Genomic DNA, 27,498 nt, shown 5'->3' on the forward strand with positions numbered 1-27,498 from the left:
GCAAACAGAGCTCAAAGGGTAGGCACCTGACTGTGGCCCTTGCTCCAGTGTAAGCGAGGTTGAATGGTACCTGGTGATTTTAGTTAATATTGACTTTCCTGCTTGTTCAGAGTGAAGGAAGAAAACTTAGGCAACATTAGGCAAAAGTGAACAAAGTGAAGAAAATACAGAAGAAAGTTTGTGAGCTGTTGTAGACAAGTCTTGTAGGATTATGTGAAAGAACTCCACACAAAATAATTCAACACAGGGACATGAAAAATAAAGAACAAAGATAACAACCAACGAGGAGAAAAAAGGAACTAGGACTCCAGTATCATACTGAAGTCTGTAACACAGCATGGGGTCTCCTTGTTGCTGGACTTACTGATATATCCTTCTAAAGACAGAGTTAGGTGCTGTTACATGGGCAGGTTTGATATTATCATAGCACAAACCGCACCTTTCCCCTTCAATATAATCAGAACTAAAGAAAAAGGCAAATAGAACAATGAGCAGGACAATTTAACAAATTCACATCTGTTAACCAATGTGTCCTTAACACAATGACTAGACAGCATCAACAGTTGTTCTAATTTAATTTTATGATCACAATTACAGCTAAGGAACATCAGCAGCCACTGGATAATTTTTTTTAGGGATGTGTCGCATCCCTTCTTTGCCTTCTTTGCCCTTGTCAGTGGATTCATGAAAACCAATGCTTTTTTAAATATAATGGTACGCAGATGTTCCAACATGATCATACTTTGAGGGAGAGGGATGTGCTATTCCACCAAGTATTACGTGCAATGGAGACAAGTCTGGAAATCTGACACAGTGGGAGGTGCTCTTTGGAATAGAGGGCAGCTTCTCATTATCATGATAGCAGACTTTACTGTGGCCACTGTGGATGATTTATTAGTCTTGACCAAGTGCATACAGTTATAGGTCTCTATCTACATTAAACCATAAGACACCTGATATCTTTCATGATTCATATTGAGGAGCCTGAAAGCATCTCAAGGTCAGACTGTTGGGTAAAGACATCGACTTAAAGTCAGAGTCCTGCTACTTTTCTTTCTTTCGTTCTGGAAACTTCTCTCTCAGATGTGCAGAAATGGCAATGGTCACAAATATGGAATGAAACAGTGCATTTATTCATGGATCAGTTATTCGTGTAAGGAGAACATGTCATTGTAATGTCTGCAGCCAGTATGCTCTTGCTATTGCAGAAAATGTCTTTAAATACTATTATTATTTCTTAGAAAACAGATCAAAAATGTTATTGAGGAGTAAGATAGCTATGTTGAACAAATATATGGGGGGAGTTGGTCGGGGCCCATAATCACAGTTCTCACCATGAGTTAATCAGTGTCAGTTTATAATTGGCAAAGTGCAATTGTCACATTAATTTAACTCAACCCAGATTCATGAAAATCCAATCAGAGGTGGGCGAAATATCACACGTGGCACAAAGGAACAATCAGTGTGGTGCCACCCTCTTGAGAAATAATCTAATTTTGAGAATGTCACACCCCAGTGAGACACCTGTATACGTTCAGTATGCATAAACAGTCTGCACACGCTGTGAAAAAGCATGGATGCGTTATTGTAGGTTACTTATTAAAGTTTATGTTTCAGTAAGATCTTCAGTTGAAGGATGGAAATGGCTTGTAAACTGGAAACTCGCTGTAAGCAGGGAAGTTGTGGTTTGTGTAAATTAATATGCGTTAATTAGATGTTCGTTAAACTCTGTTTCAGAGATGCTGTTCAGTCAGTGCCATCTTTTTCTCTCTCCTAGAAACAACAGGAGAATCTACAAAATGAAAATTGTTCATAGAACATTACGGCCAGTATCCTAATGCGATAAAGAATTTTCCAATTTAATCTTTTTGTTGAGGATACTAAAACTCATCAAGGCTTTCCAGAAAAATACTTTTGAAACTACTAAATTAATTGCTGAGCATCCAACTTCCGGAGGCTTAAAAAACAGAAATCTGAGAGTGAAATAAGGAGTTTGGGAGAGGCTGATTATGCGCAATTTAAATTTCTAGCAAGTTCTGACTTTTGGAAGAATTATTTTAAAGCTCTCTCTCTATTATTTATTTTTTTTCGGGCGGTGGGAGTGGGAGGAGGAAGAGTTTGCTCCACCAATAAAGCCTACCATGAAGCATCCTCCGAGTGACCAAAGGACCAAAGTGACTGTGGTCCAAGCTGTATAACGTTTTGACTGTGTGACTGCACCTTTAAAACAATAAAAAAAAAAAATAGTAAGGAAATTAAAAAAAAACCCAAACTTATTTATCCTTTAAAAAATAGCTTTATAACTTAATTTTTAATATTTCTAAAAATAACTTTATAAATACAACTAACTGCGTAAACAGGCATTGGCTTAAACTCTACATGACATGATATCAGAAAGAGAGAGAGAATTAAAAATAAGAAAATAAAAGTCGGCGAAAAACATGGTACTATTTGTTTTTTTTTTAATTCTAATTATTATTTATTTATTTATTTGAATACACGAGACATCAAATGAAGCGCAGTTCAAATTAAAAGTCATCACTTCTAGTTTTATTTTGTATGTGTGTAGCGGAAGTGATAATTCTTCTGACTCTGGGAGGTTTGACAGTAGTCGTCCGGCAGCACCGAGTGAGCGCACACGTCGCTCTCTCCACTACATCGCACCACTGCGGTAGGAGGAGTGCCCGGCAGGCACAGTCCACTTGTTCCTGCAGGACAAAATCCAGGTGGCGAGTCTCTCACTCTGTCTCTCTGTGTCTCCCTCTCTGTCGACTTTATCACAGCGCAAGACTTTACCTGAGAGGACATAGTCATATAGCAACAGCTCTCAGGGTAACCCTCACAGTCCAGCCGGAGCAAAGGAAGGAGAAGTTTGGGCTATTGCCACGCGATTTTACCCACAGCTCCGTAACCTTGGAAGTCGGACCTGATTATTGTGAGAGGATGGGACCGCTACTCCTTTCCGTCGCCCTGTGCTTGAGCGCCGCTGTCCCACAGCGTGTGAAAGGTGAGCGGAACAAGTGACAGGCAAAAATAATCATTGTCACATTTTCTTTTCTTTTCTTTTTCCCCACACAAATAGTTCTTTAGCGTGGGAGCATCACCGAACAGGGGATCGATCAGAATCCTTTGGCATATTTACATATTCTACTGAAAGTGACAAAGTGCTGGTGATTATTCAAAGAGGATCGTGGGGAGTGGGGGTATCCCACATGAACGGTTCAACACTGTATTGTTCGCGGGAAACGGAGCAATCTCGGCACGTTTTTTTTTTTTTTTAAATCCGTGCACGACTCGTTAGTTAATTGGTTTGATTGTGTTCAGAGGAGACCTGTTTGAGTATACAAGCGGCCGATTGTGTATTTTATCTGTGTGTAATTGCTCTTTGATAAAGGGCCACATGAGACTGCGCACAATTAAGGCAAATGTGCACAGCTCCAGTGTTTCGTGCGCCCTCACAGTGACCATCTTCAGCTGCTTGCTTGGCTTATGTGCGAAGCTTACATGGGGTAAAAGAAGCTGAGGGTCCAGGTTTAGCTCTCGTTAATTAATGCAGAGGGACAAAGGCATCTTTCTCCCCTTATTTTCCCTTTTTTTAATAACCAATATAAAAAGAAGAAAAAAAACGGAATAGAAAGATTTCTTGCGTGGTGACTAGACAAATCTAGAGGTGATATATATCCTGTAATAGTTGCCTTATCATTATTAACCAGCGCAATATTACAAGTAGGGTAAATGGACATTGAAGTAGGGCTGCTCGATTATGGCAAAAATGATAATCACGATTATTTTCACTGAAATTGAGATCACGATTATTTGACGATATTTATTTAACCCTTTAAGACCTACTATAGAACCAAGTCCACCAGAGCTTATATTATTATTTTTTTTACATGCTGTAGTGCCATTTGTGGGAGCATTTCAAGTTGCTATACATCAATACAACTGTTATAGCCCATATTTTAATAATATGTATGCATTAAGTCCATAGTAATTACATAAATTGCAAAAAAGTGCAATAAACTACAAAAAAAATAGAAAATCGCTTTTGTTTTGTTTACATATATTTCTACTTGGAGAAATTTAAGAGGTTTATCCCTCAAAACTTTAAATACAATAAAGTTGCAAAAAATAGTTTACAACAACAGGAAATTTATTTTGAGTGTCTTCATAGTTTTATTTTGGAGATACAGCAATTTTTATTTACTGCAGGAAAAACAAAAAACAATCCTATGATGCAAATTTGCAAAGAAAACAGCATGTGCATCATTTCACTGTGGGAAGTGTTACGAACAGCTGATAGGAACGGCAAAGCGTGTTTCTGGAATATTATGCTTTTGTTCCTGCAAGCGCTTTTTATGCAATTTTTGCAAAGCTATATGTGGAACGAAACCGTGACCGAGGACAAGCTGATGGCATAAGATGTAAGTACAACTCCTCCGGTTTCATATGCAAAACAAATTATTGCGCTAGCTTACACGGTTCAGGTTCTAAAGGGATTTAAAAATAGTTACGCAAAACGTAGCATGCTGCTCTGACCGGATTTAAAGGGTTAACAATGACTTTAAAAAATAATATAAAAAAGTGTGCAACACCACTGAAGTTTTTTTTTAAACTCTCTTTTCAACCAACGGCAGTCACTCTCCTCTCCAAATAACTTCTGCTTAGCTTTCCGAGCTTCCCTCGGGTCCTCTTAATCAGCGGTCTCCACCCTTTTTTGCGCCACGGACGGTTTATGCCCGACAATATTTTCACGGACCGGCCTTTAAGGTGTCGCGGATAAATGAGGGAGGGGCTAATAATCGGCTCAGTCATTTTTAATGATCGTTGAAAGCCCAGATCGTAATCGTGATTAAAATTCGATTAATTGAGCAGCCCTACATTGAAGTCTAATGTAAGGTCTTACCAAAACATGTCACACTGCTTTATGCAGAGAGAAAACTGCTGAAAGCTTATAGATTAACCTGACTCCCTGAATCACCGTTCCCATCATTTACATCCTCCCCCCTTTTGCCCTTTCTGTCCTCTGGTGATGGGGATGTTTAAGCTTTTGGCCGCTATATATTTTCCACCATCAGTGCAGAGCCGTACCTGTGGGATACAAACATATATATATATATATTTTTGATAAAGAAAACAGGGTAGTCCTGATAGAAGTGGGTCATGCCATTGTCCCTGTCTCTGTTCATTTAGCAACACGCTTGCCTCAGGAGTCACACATGTCAGACAGACCTCAGTCTCTACACTGGGAGTGTGCCCCAAGCAGAGTTTCTAAGGCTCCCTAAGCCTCACAGTGTCAACTCACAGTCAGCTGTTACAAGACATAATACTCCCTGGTAGGCTGGCATAATGAATGTACAGGAAGAGCAGAGAGCCGTGGTGCCGCGGGTCGACTTGTTTCAAGGCTCAGTGAGTTAAAAATAAACCCCGGACTAGTCCCTCAATTAATCATATCCCAGTTAAAAATTGTGCTATTGTAAAGGGATTTATTTTTTTTGTCCATCTGCTTCAAAAATGAGTTAAGCTGTAACCTTAGTCACAAAAGGGAGCTTGTTAGAGGAGGAAATGGAGGTTAATCGACAGTGTTAACGTTTCATCTGTGTTTGAACAACAGCCATAGTCATATTGGTCAGCCTGGCAGCTATATTTGCAACCGAACCCCTTCGTCACCGTTGCTGTCAGTCTGACATGTTTAAAAAATCCACAGTCAGATTAAAAGGGACACGAAAGCATTCAGCTGTCATGAAGAAAGTGGCAGAAAAAAATGTCTTGTGATTATTAGAAATCTCTTTGTGTTGCCTTGAAGATACGGTTTACTTACCTTTTGTCATTGCTCAAAGACAGCAGGTGTCTTCTGAGATAGCGGCTAACAAACACTGCATGGAGGATGTCACAGGGTGCCTCTGTCCACTGAAACAAATTGATGGGGTAGAAAGATTCGCCTTCAGGTAAAACAGACTGCATTGTTCCATGTCAGCGTGCAATACATCACCTCCTCTCTTTGGTTACTGGGGCTGACTCTCACACATTGTTTGGGGTCCTGCCTGTCTGTCTGGACAAAGCACATGACTGCACCCGTGGGTTCTGTGGATGGATATGTAAGACGCTTTTGTGCTTTGTTTGGAGTGTTAGCCTTAATGAGTTTTATGCATCTTAATTTTAGCCCCAGTCTTGTGATAAGGACTTCACAATTAGAGGCTTTTAGTCGAATGGACAGCCATCTGGAGTGGCAGTGTGATTGTTTGCTATTGGTGAGCCATGATTAGTGTTAATATTGTTGACTGCTGTTCATTTAAGCCAAAGATTGCACTTGTTTAACGCAGTTGAAGAAGTCAAACAATACACTAATGTAGAAATATTGCAATTTTGCGAATGTTGGCAGCTTTAAATTGCTCATCATGCTCAATATGATGTAGGTTTGAGAGGTTGGGAGGCTTACTGAAGGGCAGCAGAAGTTTTGTTTAGCTGAGAGAAATTGAGCTTCTGCTTCCAAACAGTTGGATGGATATAAATGAGATATACCGACTTGATAGATAAATCTATCAAGGCTGATTTGATAGATTTATCTGAAAGGTCAACACATTTACTGGCAGCTGAGGTTATGGTTGATGTACCAATGAATTTTAATAAGAATGACATGTGACCTACACTGCTCTGCAAAAGTAAAGAGCCACCCCTCATTTCTGTATATAAAATGGGAAAACACTACAAATATACATGGCAATACAGTATATAAGGCAAGAGTTTGTGCAATCCTAATGAGGTTAAAAAACCAATATTTGGTACGACCCAATTATTCTTCAACACTGCCGCAACTCTCTTAGGCAAGCTTCCCTGTCATTTCTTTAAGCAGTCTTCAGGAAAAGTTCTCTGGGGTTCTTAAAGAACATTCAGAGCTCTTCTTTGGATGTTGGCTGCTTTTGTTCTGTTCTCTATCAAGATGATCCCACTTGCTTCAATAAGGTCTGGGCTCTGGGGAGACCGATCCATGACTGATAGTCTTTAACTGTGTTTTTCTATCCAGGTATGCTTTAAATGCATTGACCTTGTACTGGGAACCATTTTCATGCTGGAAAATGAAGTTGTTGCCAATTACATGCTTTCCAGATGGTATTGCATAATGGATCAAATCGAATCGCACGTTTTTGCCTTCATAATTCCATCAAGTTTGAGAAGATGCTCAATAGCACTGAATGTAAAGCATCCCAAAACCTCACCAGAGCCTCCGTTGTGTTTTACAGATGACTGTAGACACTGTTGTACCTCTCTCCTGATGATTTTCAGTACAATTTGTGTGTAATTTGGCATACCTGTAGAAACCTGGAGAGATCCATCCATCCATCCATCCATCCATCCATCCATCCATCCTCTTCTGCTTATACCACAGGGCTAGAGGGCCAGGAGAGCTATTTAGAAAATAAATAAATAAAAGAGAGTCTAGCTCCTTGGGAGCAAAATATGAAGAAATAAGCCTTTTGCACATTACTGTAGCTCTACAGTGCTGTGCACTAGTGTGCTGAAGAAATGAAAGCCTTTTAAAAGAAGATGTATTTGTTTCCTTGCCACAAAAGAGGAAATAAATAACAGCAAAAACAAAATTTTTTACTCTGACTCAGAATTTTGGTCCATCTCTATTATATCTTTAATAAAATGGAGCTTTTGTTTGCAGACATTTAAATGGATATAATGCATATTAATTGTACAGATTTATCCAAACCTCATTACCTTTACTGGCCACTAAAGGTTATGGTTGATGTATGACTGACTTTTAATAACAATAACTGGCGACCTACCTCTACAGTGCTCTTCAATCCGGTTTTAAATGGCACAGTCCTTAATCAGTGGAGAGAGGTCAGACTTCTGTCAAATCAGCAGCCATGATTAGCAACGGATTCCAAGCAACTCATTGGACAACAACCCCTGCACAAGAAAATGCAACATAGAATATCAAAACATAGAACTAAGTGATGTATTGCCAGCGCTGCTGTTTTTTTGTGGAACTTAATAGGGATATTTGTTGTCAGTGCAGATGTTCACTAATCCTTTTTATATTTGAAGGAGACTTCATTTGTCTGTCATGCTGACAAGGTGATGCATACAATGCTATTTGTCTTTGCCATCTCAGTTCTCCTGCCTACATTTCATGCTTGACTTATATGGAGGGCACTGGAGTGATGGTTATCAAGGTTGCAAGGACATATGAAGAGGAAACGCTTACCAAAGAGCTTTAATGCAGCCTTGAGAAGAAAATAGCAGCATGGTGGTAAAAGACCTATTTTAGTCAATGCAAACTTTCAGACAGGAAAAAAATGGATGTTTCATAGTTATTTTATAACATTTTGTGGTTTTGTTTGATTTAGAGTTCTGTGCAAAAGTCTTGAGCTGCCCCTCATTTCTTTATATTTAGCTTTCAGGTTCCCAGACTTTCTTGTCATTAAAGTGGTTTTGAGAAGTCGTCACTCTTGGATGAGTGACGAAACATTTCCCAGGCTGTTCATCTATGTCCAGATGAACAGAATCATCTTTTTGGGAGTTTTTTACCTGGATGATTGAGCATGCATCAAGACATCTCGAGAAATAGTTCTCCAGATTTTTTTGTTTTGTTTTTAAGAGTTTTTCTTTTACACATTGGCTGCCTTTTTCCCCCAACAGGGTGATTCGCAAAGAGGGGAAAACTTGCATATATTAGCACTGTGTGCAGTGCATTCTCAAAAAAGTGGTTTAGACCTGCTTTTCAGTCAGTGGTGTTGGGGATCTTGTCAAAACTGGTGTAATTATGAATGAGGAGAAATACCATCAGGTTTTTATTTGACCATGCAATACTGGAAAACCCCTGATTTTTAATGGTGGGCAATGTGACCTCAAAATTAGATTATGACACTTTGAGAAAATTTACGATATTTCTGACAAAAAAGACATTTGGAGCATTTTATCGATGCTTCGGGCAGCAGCAAATGAAAGACATTTTCCATCCTTCTTTTCCAATGAGCTACTGTCATTGAGGACACACTTCCTGATTTGAAGTGTGAATCTATTTTATAAAAATAAGGTGCTACCAGCAGTGTGGTGCCAGAGAGACACAAGATGTGTGGAATGTAAGCACAAAAGTAACCCAGGGAGTGTAGTTTAACAATAAATAAAGTACCAAATTATTAATATTATTACATTATAAATATGAGCCATATTTTTGCTGTTGAGTCTTGGCTCATGCTTTAAGCCCTGTTTTGCCACCTTGTAAACACATCAATAATTGAATGGGTTGAACATCATTAGCTGCCTGTACTGTATGTCTTCCTTCGTAGCCTGGACAATGTGTGTGTTTTTTTCCTCGAGTCATGAAACACATTTGTTCTTCCCACCTTTGGCAGGAACAATTTTCCTTGCATATTTTGCTGAGTGCTGTGCTTTGTTGGAGGTTGCTGAAGTAGTTTTAGTTTTGGCTGACTTGTGGCTGTTGCTGTCAGTTATGCCTGGGCTTCTCTGCTTGCATGCATTGGGGAACACAAAGGCATGGGGATGCTACAACATCGTCAGTGTAAAAATATCATGTAAAAATTTATACCAAACAGTCAAAGCTAATCCTCACAAATGATATGATATGGCACAGCCCTAATAATGGTTTCATTTTCCAGCATGACAATGATCTCAGACACACTGCCAATACAGCAAAAGCAAAGCTGGATAGGAAAACAGACAATGGAACACTATCGGTCATAGACTGGCCTCCCCAGAGCACGGACCTCAACATTACTCCAACAATGTGGGATCACCCTGACAGAGAACAGAACAAAAGGCAACACCCCAAGATAATTCAGGCTATGTTGAAAAATAAAGGCGGTCCTACCAAAAATGGACTTTCAGGCTTGTTAGGATTGTCGAAACTCTCTTTCCCCTTATATACTGTGGTTTCCATTTATGTTTGCACATATTTTAGTAAATCATCCAACTATTTCCCATTTCCTTGCACATTAGAAAAAAACTAAAAAACTGAGGTGCCTCAAGACTTTTGCAGTAATGGTACAATAATCATGTGACCGTCACTGAAACACTGAAAATTATCGTGTTTGAAGCCCAGTTCTGTATCCTCAAGGTGACTTTTGCTTAACTCTGCATTTGGCAGTGAGTGAAAAGGAAGAATTCTTCAAGGCATCAAAGAGACAAAAGATAAACACAAAGACTGATCACCAGTAAAAATAGCAATTTTCACACAATAGCTTGTCTGTTTTCCCATAGACCTTAACTCAAAGGTGATGTTTCTCTTCACAAAACTATGGAAATGTTGATTCTGTATTTCCCCAAACAGTGTTAAAGTTCTATCACTGACTAAAGGCAATATATAACATTATGACAGCTGACTTAAGCTGTGGCGTTCTTAGCAAAGTGTTAATGTCAGGAAAAAAAGCAGGAAGAGCCCCGTAGCTTGAGTAAAAAGATTATACAAATTCTTCATTTGTAGTGTGAGTTATCGTTGAGTGTACATTCATTTTTCAGCTAAGAACATGCAGCGGCCTGTCCCTTTCATAGCTTGAGTATTAACAAGACCACATGCTGGGTTTAAGTAATCCCACTGGGTCACAATTAATGTTTCAACTGTTGGAGGCACAAGAAGACTCACTGCATGTGATGCAAAAAAAGTTGCAGGTAATAACTTCAAATATATGCACTTTAACAAGTGGACCTGCATGTTTGAAATCGTTAAAGGGTATAGTGGATCACTTCAAAGTGACACATGTGACACAATAACAATTTTAGCTCAATTATGCTGTTTTCATAATGCTTCAAACCAAAATTATAAATGAAAATGACATTTCTTTTTGATTACTTGATTTTCCTCCTTACAGCAGACAATTCAGTATCTCTGCTAGTACTAAACCTTACTGCCAGTGGATGGTTGTTAGTGGTGGAACGGTGGTCGCACAACGTAGTTTGATGATAAAGTATTAAAGCATGCAGAAGTGGAACGCTGAAGGTTCAAAACACTTTTGATCTGTGTAACTCAATGAACAGCATTCTTCCCCCTGCAAATGCGATCTTACTTCACTGTTTTATTCATGTGTGACATTCAGAAGACATCACCTGTATGTAATTTAACACTAAAATTTGTATCCGCAATGCATTTTTGTGTGACTCACCAATAAATACGAAATGATTAATTTGAAAAAGCACCGCAGGCTAGTTTAAGTATAAAAAGATGGGAAAAAAAATCTTTTTTCTGGCCCTTTTCCTGCAATGCTTCTTTTATTGGCACATAAATTCAGAAAAAAGCACAAATATCATAATTTTCTGTTCACTAAACTTATATGGAGTAATTTGCAGAAGCGCAGCTCCTCTTGTAAATGAGTAAATCTTTGCATTTTGATGGATAAAGGTCTGTCAGCATGAGGCAGAAAGGGGAAATAGGTTTTAAATGCGTAAAAGTGCCTTTTAGATTTGTTTATCGACACCACAGATGTGACTATTGTTAATAATATTAAAATATAAATAAAACAAATTTATGTCAGAGATGTATTCTGATACCTCTCAGTCATGGTACAGTATCATAACAAACTTGGATTTTTTTTAAAAATTCAAATTCTCAAGGTTCAGCTACCATTTTTTTAGGTTAAAAATCAGAGGTATACTGCAAAAAGAAAGGCCCTGGGGCCACAAGAAAAATATTAAAACCAAACTTTTCACAGATAAGGAAGCCTAACAAGGTAAACAATTGGTAACAGTCAAGTTGGATGAAAGGAAGATAAACCAGGGTATTTTTTGGCTGGAACGTTAAGAGTTTTCTTGTATATCGTTAAAATGTTTGTATCTATCTTTCTCTATATTATTTTAAGAATGTTGTTTTTATCAATAACTGCCTATGCAGATGTGTAGGTGTGCCAAGTGTAGGTGTGTGTGTGTGGGAAGAGGATAGGTATTTAGGAGGAGGGAGAAATGAAAAGCTTACTGACAAGTGTCAATGTGGATTGTAAGTGTATCCTCAGCCAAGCACAATTTCTATGCTCAGTGGGTGTGCCTGCTGAGTGCAAAGGACCCCCTGTATTTGACAGGGAGGTATCACACCAGTATCAGCATTCATTATTGGTTTTGGCCATGAGTGAAGACTTCACCTTTCCCCAACGGATCAATAGGAAGAATAAAGTATTTTGCATTAAGTGCAGAACTGCAGCAGCCGTTAAGTCTGATGAGATGTAAGCAGTTTCAGCTTGCTTAAGTTTTAGTGGTTGACAAACAAAGAATGTAACTCTTGCTTTTGTATGGGAGTATTAGACTCATTTACATCTCTCAAAAAGAGACAATTTCTGGTTGTATTAATTACAAATATGGTTAAACTGCTTCGGATGGAAGTGAAGCTGCTGTAGTTAAAATGAGATTGATTACTTTAGTCTTTGGTCTGATAAAGAACCCACCATATTCAGTCAGGCCAGTCTACTTACTTTAGTTTAGATGAGATTAAGTGCTTAAGCCACCTGTCCCAAGGAGATGATGCCTCCTGATTCTGTCCCAAGGACATACTTAAATGAAGAGTCCCAACTCAGTCTATATTAAAAAAAATCCTTGAATTATGTCTCTGTCTTTGATTGACAGTTATGATGCCATAAAACCTACAAGAAATAACTAGCACTCATGTAAATTAATTAAACACTGTAACTGTTTTGCAACATATAATTTATTTTAAAACTTCTTTGAGGTGTTTTCAGCTTTTTACACTTAAAGACTTGCCAGCTCTGTATTATACAGTATTTCAACTTACATTTGAGTATATTAGTACATGCACTGAATGTATTGTCTGTTTTTCTTTGTGTGTGTTTGTGTGTGTACAGAAGAGTTGGCTTTTGTGCTTGAAGCTTGGAGAGGTAACCCAGAAATGTCATCACACCAAGTCTAGGCAGCAATTCTGGCTGTTTTTCACAGTGTGGAAGTGCATCCATACTTCACTCATTTGGCAAAACACAAAACAACATGCATTTATTTATCGTGTGAGTCAGCCCGAGTTTACACTAAATTGCGCTGAATAGAAACAGGTGAGTGACTGAGAGGAAGCAGGATACAATCAGTCTGGATATGACAAGTTTCAACTGGAAGCCTTTGCTTTAAACATTTTTTTTTTCAGAAGAGCAATTTTAGGTAACGACATAATGTATATGTTATCCATTTTGAAGATAAGTGCAGTTTTTTTTTTAAGTGCAACATTTTCCATCCAGATGTTTTAGATTACCCTTGGGGTTTGTAGTACCAGCCACGGGTAGAAAGAGGGAGAAAAAATAGAGCTGAGAGCCAGGATGAAAATTCCCTTTAACATGATGTTCATCGAACAGAAACCACTCCTGCCCGAAAATCAAAGTGAGACATAGTCACAGTCAGTTGCCCTCACAAAAAGGGCAAAGGTTGCAACAATTTACACCAGATTTGTACTTTCAGGTACAAGTTTCTGATAACTTTTTTTGCTAGAGTCTCAATGCTCAACAACATGTCACAAGACAGCAATAGTTTCAGATGAGCTTCTCTTGTTTTTAGCTCAGTAATAAACCAAGGGCAAGCCAAATGTAGCAGTAACCACTTATTAAGGTCTTAACCCTGTATAGCACATAGTAAGTAGAAAGAAAATTATGGTTTTATACTAAAATACCAACATTAAAATATTACTTGACACCACTGTGACCAGTTTGCATGCTTTAAATCAAACAGAACTGAATTGAATAAACACTCAATTTGATTTGTGAACAAAAAGTCAGTATTTCTTTCCACTTCCTAACTTTTGCTTAATGTGGAGAATCCAACTGTTCACCTGTTCTCGATCCACTCGTGTTTTTCATTCTCATTGAAGGCTAGAGCCATTCCCAGCACGTACGATATACAGTAGATACATAAATTGTTAAAGATAATCTGAGAATCTGTTTTCAGATATTATTACTAAGATATTATTTTCAAATTTTGTGTCATGCGAGATACTAATAACAGCTCGAGCTGATTCAAGTTTGGTGAAAGGTCAAGGTCAAAATCAGCAAAAACTCCATGAGTATCTAAATTGGCTAAGCATTTGAGCTAAACCTTCATTGTTAGCACCCAAAGTCAAAGTTGACCTTGAAAAAATCTCCAAGTAGTATATCAGACGAAAGGGCACGAAGAGAGCTGTACAACACATTTTTTCTTTTGTTTTTTCAATACAGTGCCCTACAAGGTTACATTAATTTTACAGTTTTTACAGTTTAAAGATTTCAGCCTATTCTGCTTCAGCCCAACTATTTTTGTATGTAATACTTAAAGGTCATGGGTCAAAGGTCAGGGTCATGTCAATTGGGAAAAAGGTTTAGTTTCCATATTACCAAAACGAACATCAGCGTAAAACATTAAAGTTTTAGTGCAGCCCTTGCTTTTGAATTGTGCTCTTTGGGTTTTTGTTAATGGAACAAAGTGTAACAATGTCTGAAACCAAGACCAAATCTGTGGTATAAATGTTGTAACCGAACTGCTGTTGAGATGTCATTTCATTACTAACAGAGACACTGATGGAACCACACCAGAATTTATTTAGTGCTTTTCTGGTCACGGTGATCACTCAGAGTGCTTTAGGCCAGAAGCTGTGTTTCACCACAGCCTCATACAACAATTTATTCTATAAACTTTAAGCACTTTATCTACTGCTCAGCCAATTCAGCTCTCATAGTCCTGTGGGAGCCCAAGAAGGAATGCTCGCGTTGTGAGGCAACAATGCTAACCATTGCACCACCATGATGCCCAAGTGGGGTAGACACAGAAAAAACAAGGCAATTATGTAACAGACACATCATTACTTCACACTTCATAGCAGAGTAACAGTAGTCTGCTTCATTTTCAGATTTAGCTAACTACTGGGACACAATTGGTATGTTGGCAAAGTTGTTACAGTTACATAGTTTAACTGTACCTCTCTGCAGCTGTTTTTCTAAAATTAAAACTGTTTACAGCATGTGTGGAAATACAGGATGATAAGCAGCTGCCAGAATGTGCAGATGTAATGATATGCATTGATATTATCCATATGCTTGTTGCTACACAAGCTGGCCATGTGGTCTTTAAAACGTGCTTGCCTGTTTGAATACAGATGTTTTTTAACCATTTTTCCTTTAACGTTTGTGAATTCAGTCAATTAATCAATCAGTTTTACAGAAACCACAGAATAAATGTTCTCAGTGATAAACAAGACCACTGAGTTATACAAGAACCATTAAATTGTTTGTTTTCACTTTCTCCATATTTTATAAAGAAGAAAAAGTGTGTCATTTATAGCATAGTCATTTATAGCATAGTCAAGCGTTACAACACTGGTGTTGTCATGTTTAATTTTATGCCTCTTTTAGGACTTCTCACATTCTAGAGAAAGCAATCAGAGGAAGCAGACAGGAAGAAATGAAACAAATGTCAGCCTATGCTTAATGTATGAACTGTTCAGCTTTCAAGCTGTTACTTCCCTCTTATTTAGTTTAGTTTTCATATTGCCACCTTGTAAACACATTAGGTTGTATACCCAACCTAATTCTAACTTGCATTATTAACCATGTTTGATATCGTCCTATTTTATCTACTTTCTGAAACAGACCTTTGTACAACTCACCACTGTTTGAGGCACATGAAATATTTACAACTTTGATCTCTCTAACCTGTTCACTTGTCCTAGGTGGGTGTGCTCTATTGCAGATTCTGCCAGTGTATTGTGACTAAGCTTGAAATCTTGTTCTGCACCGAGTGTTGAACCTGTGAAGAGTGTGACAGATTAAATTAGCAACTGAAAAGTTCAAAGTTTAAATTGCAGTGTGTATTTTTAACTGTGTTCAGTGCACTGAAGGAGAGTCTTTGTGAGATATTGCACTCTCACTCTTGCTGTCTTCCTCTCTTGCATACACAAACTCTAGAAGTTATAATTATACACATAGAAGCATAGTTCTTTAGTTGTTGCTGCATTTCGTTGGAGATGTGGTTGGATAATAGGAATAATGCTATCGACTGGACACTAGCGGCGTCTAGTACATGTGTTTATCTGTCTGTGTCACATGCTGTTCGGTTACAAAGATGTGTTATCTTTTAAAGATGTGTGCTAAGGCAAAGACAAAAATCACTGAAAAGTGAATACAGCATTTTACGTCGAAGCTCAGTAATCACCCTTGACTGTACATCATCACTCACACTGAGCCTTTTCTTGCTTGACACTGAATCTCTAAGTAAGTAGTGCCTGCTACATGAAATTCACTGACCAAGGGGTAAGCAGGATGAAAAAAAATTCAATTTGTCAAGGCCTGCCCTTTCCGTTGCACACAATGCACAGCTTAGGCCTTCGGGTGTGAAGTATGAAGGGAACAAGAATCAGAAGATATTTTTCAAGTATTTTTCATGTCCTTCGATGTTTCCTGCGTTGAAGAGGAACATTAAACAGAGCTTACCAGCAATTTTTGACTTTTCAAATAGCCTGTGTAAACTTACCTAACAATAAATTGCGGCAGGTGAAGGACCTGCTATTCAGTGAGACAGAACAAAGTAGCTCATCATGTCATCCATGTGTTTTTCATTTTAATAAATGTGCTGTTAATTAATGGGGATGGTAATTGTTCTGTTGGCAAGAAAACGAGATCAGTACCATTCTCACATTTGTTCATTCAGTATTTAACTGGAGTAAACAGCTTATGTTTAATTTGATTCAACACTGCTTTTAAAGTGCTGGTTAATCTGTAATAATATTAATTGTTATATTAGCAGACTGAATTTTATATAAGTAAATTAAACCCTTCAAATTCTCATTAACTAAAGTGTTAAAATTTACTTCAAACAAGGCACTGCATGCAGCAGGTATTGCTGCAAAAAAAAGGGAAGCTTTGTTTTGCAAAATATACCAGTGGTGGATAGAAGCAGGTGGAAATCTCACTTTTCTTTGTGTCAAAGGTAAAACAGGTAGTTATACTGGTTAATGTTGTTGTTAACCAGTATAACTATAATGTTTAATATGTGAGCATGCCCATAAAATACACCCATTATAACAGTGTCATTGTTGTGATCTGTTGCCTCTTTAGCAGTTTTTAACATAGATTTATTTTGGTAATCATATGAAAATACGAACCACAAAAAAACCAAACCAAACCAAACTTTATATAAGGATTTCACACACTTAGCATCACAACTAGCTAATCGAATGAAACAACTTCTTCCTATTTCCTGTATTTATGCTAAGCTAACAGGCTTCAGAATCCATTAGACATTTGTGAGCTGCATGGTTTAACCCTCCTGTGTGTTTTTTGACAAGAAAATAAACATGTAGAATTTTACACAAATCTTGATTTCAATTTTTCTTGATAAAATTCTCAAGCAGAAATGTGGAAATATTAAATTAGCCATATTTCCTGCTTTTATCAAAGTTTTGATTGGTTCTCTGAAGCACCCTGTGTCTCCCTGTCTCACAAAAACACTTGCAAAAGCTGGGAAAACATGACTAAACATTTGCATTTGCCGTACAAGTGCATTCTTTGTGAATTTTCAATCAGCGTTGCTCAGTCAAAAGTGTGGCATAATTTTTCTTTCATCCAAAATGCCAAATGCAAAACATCATGACAACAAGAGGGCTAATGAGGTAACATTTAAGGAACAGGGTCAAAGAAATGCCTAGATGTGTTGTTGAATATGCATTAATCCCGTAAATTTGTGTCACAGTTTCCAGCTAAAATGCATTTTTGCTTCGCCTAGTTTGTCTTTCCTTGCCTGTTAATTTGCAGCGGCACTTTCCGTCACAGACACCTTCCTCTTCAGCGGTTACTGCGAAGATTCAGATGAGATGTGAGCTCTACTCCTTTATACATGTTTGATGAATCTTTTTATGCTACTTCTGGGATACAAGCATGAATGTGGGAGATGTTGTCTGGAAAAAAGGTACAAAAGATGGGAGGTGTCCAAGTTTGTAATGAGGCTAGCGAGGCTCTCCTGGCTCACAAGCAAACTAGGGCATCTGTAATGAGCGTGCAGAGAGAAAAGGGGGGGTGGGGGCTGAGAGAAAGCAGAGAGGCATGTTGTGAAGTTGCATCAGAGCATCAGCTGTCCAGTGGATGGTGGTGGGAAGCAGGTGTCTTTCATAGTTCTCCCTCAACAGGACTTGAAGAACAAATATAGTAAATTACCAGCGTCTTCAAACCTTTAAACATATTCAAAACAAAACTCAATTAGCTTGCTTTTTAAAAGGACATTTTTGTCTTCACAAGAATTTCAGACAGGTAGCAAAGCATGCTAGAGAATGATATAGGTGCCCATTATATGAGTGTTACCATTGAAAATAATATGTCTGATGGGATTACAGCAATTAGCAGTATGAAATGGATGTTCCACACTGCTCAATATGTCTGTGCAAATACGTAATCTGATGACCGCAATTATTAAAAAAAATTGAAAGGCACCAAGTGGCATTACTCCTTTGTGATATGGCTGTATTGGAAAATGACATATTTACTTAATCCAATTAGCCTTTCTAACTCTTAATGAGCAAGAACCTGAAATAGGATGCTTTTGAATCATAATAATTAGCACAATCCATCAAAAAGCCTTGATGCTATGCATCTCTGCCTGTCTGAGAATTACATCAGAGGAAAGATTTGAGCACTATTTAATTGTTTTGGCTTTTACTTTTGTGACTGAGGGATAGCCATGTTTCTATTTTTTCTGTAATTTGATAGATAGCTAATTGAATAAAAGAAAGTTTTCTATTTTTTATTCTACTTCTCCTTATGGCCTCAGAAAAAAAGTGTAATCCCCTGTAATTAAATGGAATGTCAGTGTACTTTGTTTGAAATTACAGGGTAATTATATTGACATACAAATACTTAGCAAGGTGCACTGAATAAAGGAGGTAGCAAGTGAGGCTTTTAAAGGGAACAGATAAACAGTTGTAATATAGGTAAATGTAAGTAATAACACAAGTAATTTTTGTTGTGAATGACTTCAGGTGTTTTACAGGAAAGGAGACACAAATTTTTGTGTAATTTTAAGTACTGTATAACTAATTTACTGCATAATTTCTTGTGGAAAAACATATTTGGAAATCTTACATTGTAAGTACATTTTATTTTTCATGGCAAGATTCGCATTATGGAGTGGCGTCAGACAACTTAACACAGTCGAATAATAGAACATCCATCGTGCACATCAACATAATGAGTATTAAATAAAGATGTAAAAATACAGCATTAATTCACTCCATAATACTCGATCATCACCAAAAAATGATGGAGTACTTAAAATCACTTATATTATACTTAAAATTACTTACAGTTTAATTTGTGTTCTATCGTGTAAAAAACCTTTAAATTACTAATGCACAACATAAAATTACTTACACATACACTATTTAAATTTACTTACAGTATAATTATTTCACTGTTTCCTGTAACAACCTGACTGTTACCTCTGAAATTGCAGAATATGTACCTCTAAGTATTTGTAAGTAAATATGATAGTCACAGGCCATATTATGAAGTGTTACCTTTTCGGTACTTTTGATTATAGTTTGTTTATTTCTCCTTCATAAACACATGGAAAACTGTCTCACGTGCTTGTTTTGTTAGCCACAAACTCTTCTTAAATTATCAGAAGTTGAGAAACCACACTTGGCATATACATTACATGTTATGACTCTGAAAGTCATTATATGAAATAGTATCATATCAGGTATTATGATGTTATTGTCTTGCCTACCTTGTACCAATTTTTAGCATTTATGCACCTAGAACACCTTACAAAAACATTGTATAATTTTTTATTTTATGACAATAAAATAATATGTATCACTACAAAAGTTTAATTATGCATCGCGTTATGATGCTGGGACGTTGCCTAGCAACCACCTAGCAGATGGCTAAAATGACCCATTTTTCAGCGTTAAAACATCTACCACCCCTATTTTTTTTTTTCACATTTCTCAATTTAATTACATACACTGAACAAAAATATAAACGCAACACCTTTGTTACTGCTCCCATTCCCCATGGGATGGACGTAGAGACCTAAAATTCATTCCAGATACACAATATAACCATCCCTCCCAAACAGTGGTCACAAATCAGTCCAAATGTGTGGTAGTGGGCACATCTGCTATATTGAGATAATCCATCCCACCTCACAGGTGTGCCACATCAGGATGCTGATCTGACATCATGAGTAGTGCACAGGTGTACCTCAGACTGCCCACAACAAAAGGCCACCCTGGAATGTGCAGTTTTTTGCGCTATTGGGGGTCTGGGGACCCAGAACCGGTCAGTATCTGGTGTGACCACCATTTGCCTCATGCAGTGCAACACATCGTCGCATGGAGTCTATCAGATTGTCAATTGTGGCCTGTGGAATGTTGGTCCACTCCACTTCAATGGCTGTGCGAGGTTGTTGGATATTCGTGGGAACTGGTACACGCTGTCGTATACGCCGGTCAAGCACATCCCGAACATGCTCAATGGGTGACATGTCCGGTGAGTATGCTGGCCATGCAAGAACTGGGACATTCTCAGCTGCCATCTGCCCTGAACAATGTGAACCATGATTCATCCGTGAAGCGCACACCTCTCCAACGTGCCAGACACCATCGAATGTGAGCATTTGCCCACACAAGTCTGTTACGGCGACGAGCTGGAGTCAGGTCAAGACCCCGATGAGGACGACGGGCATGCAGTTGAGCGTCCCTGAGACGGTTTCTGACAGTTTGTGCAGAAATTGTTTGGTTGTGCAAACCAATTGTTCCAGCAGCTGTCTGGGTGGCTGGTCTCAGACGATCTTGGAGGTGAACCTGCTGGATGTGGAGGTCCTGGGCTGGTGTGGTTACACGAGGTCTGCGGTTGTGAGGCCGGTTGGATGTGCTGCCATATTCTCTGAAACGCCTGTGGAGACGGCTTATGGTTGAGAAATGAACATTCAATGCACGGGCGACAGATCTAGTTGACATTCCTGCTGTCAGCATGCCAGTTGCACGCTCCCTCATTGCTTGTGGCATCTGTGGCATTTTGCTGTGAGACAAAACTGCACATTCCAGGGTGGCCTTTTGTTGTGGGCAGTCTGAGGTACACCTGTGCACTACTCATGATGTCAGATCAGCATCCTGATGTGGCACACCTGTGAGGTGGGATGGATTATCTCAATATAGCAGATGTGCCCACTACCACACATTTGGACTGATTTGTGACCACTGTTTGGGAGGGATGGTTATATTGTGTATCTGGAATGAATTTTAGGTCTCTACGTCCATCCCATGGGGAATGGGAGCAGTAACAAAGGTGTTGCGTTTATATTTTTGTTCAGTGTACATTAGGTGCCAACAGGAGGCCAAACAATAGCACAGGCATGCACTAGCTGTTATTATTGACCTCATCACCCCAGCTTATTTTCCTTTATAAGAGTCATATTTATGAACTCTGTGTTTCAGATCAAAATTCAGAACTGTGAAAGCATGGTCATCATCTTTAATAGGATATTTAATATCAGCCTAAAGGGATACTAAACCTGAAATAAGTACTGCAGCATTTAACTTTCTCTTGAACACTTTGTATAAGTAACATAAAATAAAACAAAGTATAAAATCAGCTGAGATCGTTCGGAGGTTAGTTAAACAGCAGAATCACTTTGGTGTTGGGAAGTGCTATTTGGGCTGTTTTCCAGCTTTAATGCCTCTGTCTTTAATGGCCTTGTGTAATACATAAACACGTAAGGAACAAGCTTGTGTTCCTCATTACGATGGGTATTTTTGTCAGTGTGTGGAACTGCAGCCTCCGAGTTTTATATTGTTAAATGTTAAGTTTGACAGTGTGTCCCAGGCCATGTTATGGAGTCATTTAAAAGTAATGTAACAATATGTTTGCAAAGAATTGCTTTCTCCAGGGAATAATTAAGTAACGTAATGCAATACTTGTGAAAAAAAAGCAGCCACTACTATTTAATAGAATAGATGCTTGAGAAAGGACACTAACATGATAACCCACACTTAAATTTTGATGCTGTGTATTTCAATGCAACTAGTGTGTCAAGGAAAGACTTTATATAAAAGAGGATTGCTTAGGCACAGTGCATTGTTGGGTCTGCTGGTTGAACCACTCAGTCATTATCCCTTGGATAGGGCTGAAAGATGTTAAATCCAAATTGTAAGTACTAGATTAATAAGACATTCATGACAGGTGCATGATATGAGCAGTGAATACTTTTCCCTGTCAGTTAAGGTCGTGCTTCTGCATCTGTGTATCAAAGATTTTTTAAGGACCTCTTAATTGTTTCAAATCTAAAATGTTTTTGTTGTTCTGTAACCGTTGCATACATTTGTTCTGTAGTCATGGTTCATACTATAGTGGTTAACTTCAGAAAAAGCTAGATCCCAAGTTGCTGGAAAAAAAAATCCTGTGAACCCTCTAGGCCTTGGGCTGAGTGCATTATCGCTGCCCCTGGCCCATGATGAGGAGAAGTATCGATCTTATCCTCAGACGAAAGCCCTCTGTGCACCTCTGCAGGGCTTAGTGCTGGCTGAGGCAGGATGCACAGTAATGAAAACAGTAGAGGGCAGAATGGGGGACCAGCTTATTGCTAACAAGGATGGAGACCTTTACACAAAAGAAAAGAAATAAGCTAGATGGGCATTTCTTTAAAACCCCTCCCTCTCTTCAAGCCACTCTACTTTTTCTTTCTCTAAGCACAGTTTAGGTCTTAACCACACCACGGACTCTAGCCTTGATGGTCTTATCTGGAATTTTGAGCTCCTGTGGGAATATATCTCTGTACAGAGTGGCTAAAAAATAAATTTAGCACACTCCCACTATGAAGTCAGAGAAGCAGTAGAGGCAAGAAAAGAGCAAGAAAGTGATTTCAGCATAACCAAACTTATAAAATTCAGAGGATGCTCCTGGCTGGCAAGAGAGATCTCCAATCCTTTGAGCTCCATTTTTGGATGCTTTTGTGGTAACAGAAGTTGCTTTATGACAAGGACTCCAAAGACAGATTTTTGGGTGTGCAGGCCTTAGAGGTGATGATTACATTTGATGATACCTCAGGCCTCACGCTGACTGGAGCTCAACCAAACCATACGAATTATGGGATGTGAATTTTGGATCATAAATGCTTTTAACATATAGTGATCAAAGTTGTAACAGAGTTGAAACAACTGTTTGTTTAATGCCTAACAACAGATTTAAAAGCCCCCCACAAATAAACGAGAAATAATTTGCTTTTCTTATGTATTATGTATGATTCTCTCTGCATTTTAGCCAGTGTAGGAAACACATCTGTGCCTCCTTCCTTACGAGGGTGGGGAATATATTGAACGCATAGTTTGCCACAGCTACACCTCTTGCTGTTGTTTATTGGAACTCTCTTAGAAAATACAGAAAAAGAGAGATTGAGTTGCTTCTGAATTTAGATTTAACAGTTAATAAAGTAAATGTATCCAATTGCCTGGTTCAATTAAATACTGTTCTGTTTTGTTTGGTTTCAATTTCCCCTTTTATTGCATGTTAGTTTAAAATGAGAAACTTATAATGAAACAAAGTAGTGCTTAAATGCAAAGAAATGCTTGCATTGGTTACTTAGATCAAAACACTGGCGTGACTGTATTCGTCAATGGGTTCACATTTAAGCGTATTAGGAAAAATTATATTTGCAGGCCATATCATAAAGCATGACATCTCCCATGACAGCTCAAAAAATATCAACACACTTTGCAGGTTGTAAATGCCTTAAGAATAAGTAAAAAAGCTGAACTAATATCAAACATCAACAGACTTAAATTTCCTTGTTATAAAGTAAAACCTGACTGAGCCCTTTGTTTGACCTCCTTACTTCCAGTAGATATAGAAATCTGTTTAACTCAGAGGGGGGCGGTGTAAAGGAATGTGCTCACCAACTGTCTGACTTAATAGGAGCACCTAAGGTTTCTTTCATCCTCAAATGTCCCTGCAGCAAAGGCGTAGATATCGTCTCTCTGGACCAGGACCTTCGATAAGCTTTCACAGACTTGGTGGCCAGTGTGAGCTCTGTTATCGTTTACCCATTTCATCTGTGTGATGTGCTGCTTCCTTTAGATCTCTCTCTTCTGTCTCGCTTCTCTGGTGACTTTAATTCCAGTCCACATTCCTGTATGTTAATTTTTTTCTACTTCTCTTTGTGCCTTTATCTTTATAAGGCAGTTTCTGAACGGTAGTTTGCATACGTGTTCAGCTTACCAGGACCACACTGTCTGTCTTTATAGTTTTCCATGGATGTTTAGCATTTTCAGCCCTCTCAAACATATTCGCTCTCTTCTTACTTTCCCCTCCCTGAGGCCAAACCAAGTTTATTCCCTCTAGCTATTACATCCAATTAAGGAGGAGTGAGAATTTCACCCCTCCTTCCTTTTCTCTACACTAACAATACAGTGGAATGAGTCGGAAGGTTCTCCTCTCTTGTTTGATGTGAACAAATTATTCTTTAGCTACACACTTCAAAAGGAAACCAAGATTTAGTTTATATTTTCCCTGCTTTGTCATTTGGTGAACACAATGAAAAATGAGACCTCTTGACGTGGATTGATTCCTTTTTAATTTCAGATATTCTCCTCCAGCTTGACAAATACTACAGTAGTTTGACACTATAATAGAGTAATTAAATTAAATTAAACGGGTCACAAGTTGTAATCATGTAGCCAAGCTTCCTTGCTTTAAGCAATGAAAATACTGGTTACTCAATGAAATTTGTGATACCAAGGTTTTTTTTTTCTTTTTAATAAAGAGTAGAGCAAGATGGCACTGGTGTTCAGGTGGTTTAAATAGCATAAAACATACAGTAACAAAAGTGTAGGGCGCTGGTTTATCTCAGTGGGACGAGCAGGCGACCATAGCTGCTGGCCCGGGTTCGAGTCTGGCCCTTTGCTGCACGTCTTCTCCACTCTCTTTCCTTTCAGTCTTTACTATATCTATTAATGGCAGAAAAAAACAGCGTAAGTGAAAGGTGTATATATTTGACAACACTTTTTATTTTAGATTTTCTGAGGGAGAGTTGGTTTCTGTAGGCTAGTAGATGTTTCTCAGCTTTCCTCTATGACTTTAAGCCAATAATTATGATATTCTGTTAAATGAACACTGTGTATTAACAATGTATTAACTTGTAGCATTGTATTAACATTGCGTTACACGTGGGCAGGCCTGCTAACTGTTGTTAATATTAATCATAGCCGCTAGCTATTACCTTAATGATAACGTAACAGATGGCTAATGTAGTAATCATATCACTGCTAATAGTTAGATGGCTAACGTTAATGTGTGCGTTGGCTTCTTTAATATTTATGGTAGCTGTTCAATTTCTTGACATTCCTCTTAAAGTGTTGTTCAGTATTGTGAATGCCAGCTACTTCCGTTACTAGTGAGTGACAGAGCTGCGTGCCTGCCTATCTGCAGTAGAGCTATATGTTGTAACAACAGGAGGAAGCGAACACAGCGCTCATCCTGCTGTGAACGAGTATCTAAGCTGATACTCTAATTGTTAGTATTTGAAAACCCTAACATAAGCTTTGCTCTTATGTATCAGTATCACAGTGTGTAACAGTATCAGGTGTGTTGGTAATATACAGGGTGGGCCATTTATATGGATACACCGTAATAAAATGGGAATGGTTGGTGATATTAAAGTCCTGTTTGTGGCACAGTAGTATATGTGAGGGGGCAAACTCCTCAAGATGGGTGGTGACCATGGTGGCCATTTAGAAGTCGGCCATCTTGGATACAACTTTTGTTTTTTCAATAGGAAGTGGGCCATGTGACACATCAAACTTATTGGTAATGTCATAAGAAAAACAATGGTGTGCTTGGTTTCAACGTAACTTTACTCATATATACTAATGTGCCACAAACAGGACTTTAATATCACCACCCATTCCCATGTTATTACGGTGTATCCATATAAATGGCCCACCCTGAATATGCCAGTCATGCTGACTTACAGTGTTGTCTTTTTCCTTGTTTTTTCCCCCACTATTTATGAGCCAAATCTCTGGATGAACAATTCTTCTACCTTCAGAGGCCCTTCAGTTGAATATAAAGCACCACCGCACAAGGGGAAAGCGGTCCTGATGACCTTTAAGTGCCTTTTCCTTCTTCAAAGTCTGTGCCATCAAAAATTCTTTTCCTACAAAATAATTTTTAGGAACTAAACAGCTACTGTGATCCTGGGCGTTGTTTCTCATACTGTCAGTGTCAAGTAGTGAATTTTATATATAACAGATGGCGGCTCTGGTAGGTGTTTGCCTTAAGTACATCCCAAAGCCCATGACAGCAGATTTCTGTGCCACAAATTATACAACTGACACATTTGACAGTTTAGTGTATCATATGAGTGTACAGGCGTTATACAACCTGACTTAAAAAAAAGACATAAATAAAATAAAACAAATAACCTCACTGTGTCAGTTCAGCTGTTCTAGAGCTTTTATTATTTTTTTGTGAAAGACAATAGCAGTTAACCTTTAGAGTTCCATCTCAGATAATTGAAGTGAACACAGGTTTCTGATACAAAGGGGTGGAAAATTACCATAAAATTTTAGGAAAGAGCTTCTGCTGCATAATGGGGTTGTGCGCTCTACCACTCAGGGACCTCATTTGCTTTTGTTTATTGGTTGTACAACACCCCGGCAGAATATGCCCTGCATACATAAGAGTGAAAACAGCTTTTTTAAAAAAAAATATTTGACCAATTTATGAGTGGAGATGCAAATCACATCTACCTGAAAACGATGTATAAAAAATGGCCATAGCTACCACGTCACTCACCAGTTTGTGGGTGACACAATAGTGACAATGTCATAGACTCATTATAAAGCCTTGAGATTAGTTTTTTTAATAGTTTTTTTCAATCACAATTTCTGAATAATTTCCTCTTCTGACCTTTAAAATTACAAACATTTACAAAATGAATTTAATATTTTATTCAATATGACCAAAAATGAAATGAATCACTGAACCCAAAAGAATCGCTACTCCTCCTGCTGTATTGTTCAAATGACTTTCAACTTTTATAACTGCGGAGCTGAATTAACTACTATCTCACTGATGTTCTGGTTTATGAAAGGTTTACACCAGTTTACAGCAGAAGAAGAAGAATACCCAGAGGTTACCTGGCCATCTGTTCTTTTATCAGTTAGTTTTGTGATATTAAAGTCTTTGCCAAGGAATCTCAATAAACAGAGTGTTAGTCAGTTAATGATTGTCTTTTTAAGAGTATCAAAAGTTAAAATGCAAATGAATCGTTTTGTTATGGCACTGAAGGGCACTTGCTTGTTTTAGTTTTCTATCTCTTACCTTTCAATCAATCACATTTCATTTGTAAAGGGTTTCAGTAACCAGCATGAGAGTTTTCATTTTATTGATAATTGCCTGTTAGGCTGTCAGATTTTTTTTCCTGTTACTGTATTCTTGTGGTAGAATTCAATAAATCATACAGACTAAGTTACCTTCAAGAACATATGTTATTATGTTGACACTTTGTTTTGCACACTGACTCTAAGAC

General features: G+C 38.2%; 1 protein-coding gene across 3 annotated transcripts in view; it reads left to right on the plus strand.

Moving 5' to 3' along the window:
* The first annotated feature begins 2,624 nt into the window (after positions 1-2,624).
* edil3a (EGF like and discoidin domains 3a) overlaps positions 2,625-27,498 on the plus strand; it is a 126,469-nt gene continuing 101,595 nt past the window's right edge. For all 3 annotated transcript variants that reach the window (XM_085425309.1, XM_085425311.1, XM_085425312.1), the window contains exon 1: positions 2,625-3,007. In XM_085425309.1, the coding sequence (XP_085281435.1) occupies positions 2,944-3,007 (64 nt within the window). In that variant the 5' untranslated portion in view covers positions 2,625-2,943. The remainder of the gene's footprint in view (positions 3,008-27,498) is intronic.

Source organism: Rhamphochromis longiceps, linkage group LG12 (genome assembly GCF_057381845.1).
Source record: "Rhamphochromis longiceps isolate RC_006_pf linkage group LG12, R_longiceps_female_GT1.1, whole genome shotgun sequence".
Classification (NCBI taxonomy): Eukaryota; Metazoa; Chordata; class Actinopteri; order Cichliformes; family Cichlidae; genus Rhamphochromis; species Rhamphochromis longiceps.